This window comes from Phlebotomus papatasi, chromosome 2 (genome assembly GCF_024763615.1).
Source record: "Phlebotomus papatasi isolate M1 chromosome 2, Ppap_2.1, whole genome shotgun sequence".
NCBI lineage: Eukaryota > Metazoa > Arthropoda > Insecta > Diptera > Psychodidae > Phlebotomus > Phlebotomus papatasi.
The window spans coordinates 78,338,844-78,340,521 of record NC_077223.1 but is presented as its reverse complement, the minus strand read 5'-3'; the positions used below and the strand labels follow the sequence as shown (position 1 = coordinate 78,340,521).

Here is a 1,678-nt window from a genome sequence, read left to right as displayed (position 1 = left end):
AGCATCTCGAGTATAAATAGGAGCTAGTGTCTAAGAGGATCCATCAGATCACTTAAGCTTACCTCCGTGATAACACAATCTGCCCAAAAATAGTTAAAAATGAAATTCGCTGTGAGTAGTTTTTTTTTTTTGTTGAAATTTTGGTTGTGCATAACTAAAATTCAAATTTATGCGTGTTATATGTGAAAAGTGCTCAATATGTGGATATCTTTCAGATTGTTGCATGCGCCCTTCTGGCCGTTGTTGCTGCCGACAAACTCACTGGAACTGAACAAGTGCCCATCCTTAGGAATGACCAAGTTGTAAACCCTGATGGAACTTACCAGTATGCCTATGAGACCGGCAATGGAATTGTGGCTGAATCACAGGGCTTCCTTAAGAATGTTGCTCCTGAAGTTGATGCCCAGGTTAGTGCAATGTTAAAAAGATGGAAACTTTGTTGAGGATCCACCCAAAAGAACCACATAGAGATATATCATTTCACATCAATCGTTATGCAATAACAACTTGGCGTCCTATTGCAATTTTGGCTTTCTTCTTCTTCTAACTAACCGCGAATGTTATTGTATGTGGTAATTAAATAACGCCACAAGACGTTGAACTTTCTTTAATTCAACTACTTTATTCACATCACAGGGTGAACCTAAGACATTTAAGGTTTAGTTATTTCTCAAATTTATCAAAACCTTTAAGTCAAAAAATTATATTTCTTCAATAATCATCCTGTTTTTGGAAATTATTCAAATGCAAAGACAATTTTGTTGCATTGTTATTTGGCATAGTATCGATTTAAAGGTCACCTATAAATTTTAACATTTAATACATGGCATCTTATTGAAGCTTTCCAAGAGGTAACACTTTAGCGCGCTTTTGCCGAAACGTTTCATACCGTGAAACATGAAGTGGCTGATGTTTCACAAAGAGCACGTGAACATGGAAATAGAATTATAAGTGAATGTTGCGCAAGAGATGCATTCCATAAGATTCGCTCTTCTTCTCTAAGCCTAGAATGTCATGGTAAATCCATCTTTTGGGTGGGAGGATGTGCATTGAGTGCATAAATTGATCAAGTTGTTGACTTTGGATTTCTCTATTTTGTAGGTTGCCCAAGGTCACTTCGGATACACCTCTCCCGAAGGCGAGGCCGTCAGGTTGACCTACGTTGCCGATGAGAACGGATACCAGCCAACTGGTGACCACCTCCCAGTACCACCCCCCGTGCCAGAGGCCATCGAGAGGGCCGTTAAATACTTGTTGTCTCTGCCCCCACAGACCACCAGCACCAAGTAAATCAACCACCAAACCTCTTTCACATCCCAAGCATCCGAATGTAAATAGAGAATGATACAATCCCTTCCCAGACGCAATCCTACAAAAGAACCACCCCACAATCCTCAGCAATAGCTTGTTCCTAAAAGTCATAATAAAATAGGTAAAAAAAAACATAAAACACCGTCTTGTTACTCTTTCTTTCGCAATCCACAAATCAGTTAATTAATTTAGCAAATTGGTGTGTGAATTGAGCTAAAACACGCCAAAAAGTAGTTTAGCTGTGACCCAGAAATTTTGTTTCATCTGGCAAAGAAAAAAAACTCTTGCGCATTTTCCCATTGTTGAACAGCAAAAGTGCATTTTAGTGTTAGGCAGTCCATTCCATTTCCTATAATGGTATTTAATT

At 38.8% G+C, this 1,678-nt stretch overlaps 1 protein-coding gene across 1 annotated transcript; it reads left to right on the top strand.

Annotated features, from left to right (window-relative positions):
• On the top strand, positions 1–1,450 carry LOC129804544 (endocuticle structural glycoprotein SgAbd-2-like). Its single transcript, XM_055851905.1, has 3 exons — positions 1–111; positions 216–407; positions 1,102–1,450. Exons 1-3 carry the CDS (start codon positions 100–102, stop codon positions 1,288–1,290), a joined length of 393 nt encoding a protein of 130 aa, XP_055707880.1. The 5' UTR covers positions 1–99; the 3' UTR covers positions 1,291–1,450.
• Positions 1,451–1,678: the final 228 nt, after the last annotated feature.

Bases quoted from the DNA above. Each gene is read 5' to 3' on its own strand.
- LOC129804544 (XM_055851905.1), top strand. The intron at 408-1,101 runs GTTAGTGCAATG...TCTATTTTGTAG, and splicing joins CTCCTGAAGTTGATGCCCAG to GTTGCCCAAGGTCACTTCGG.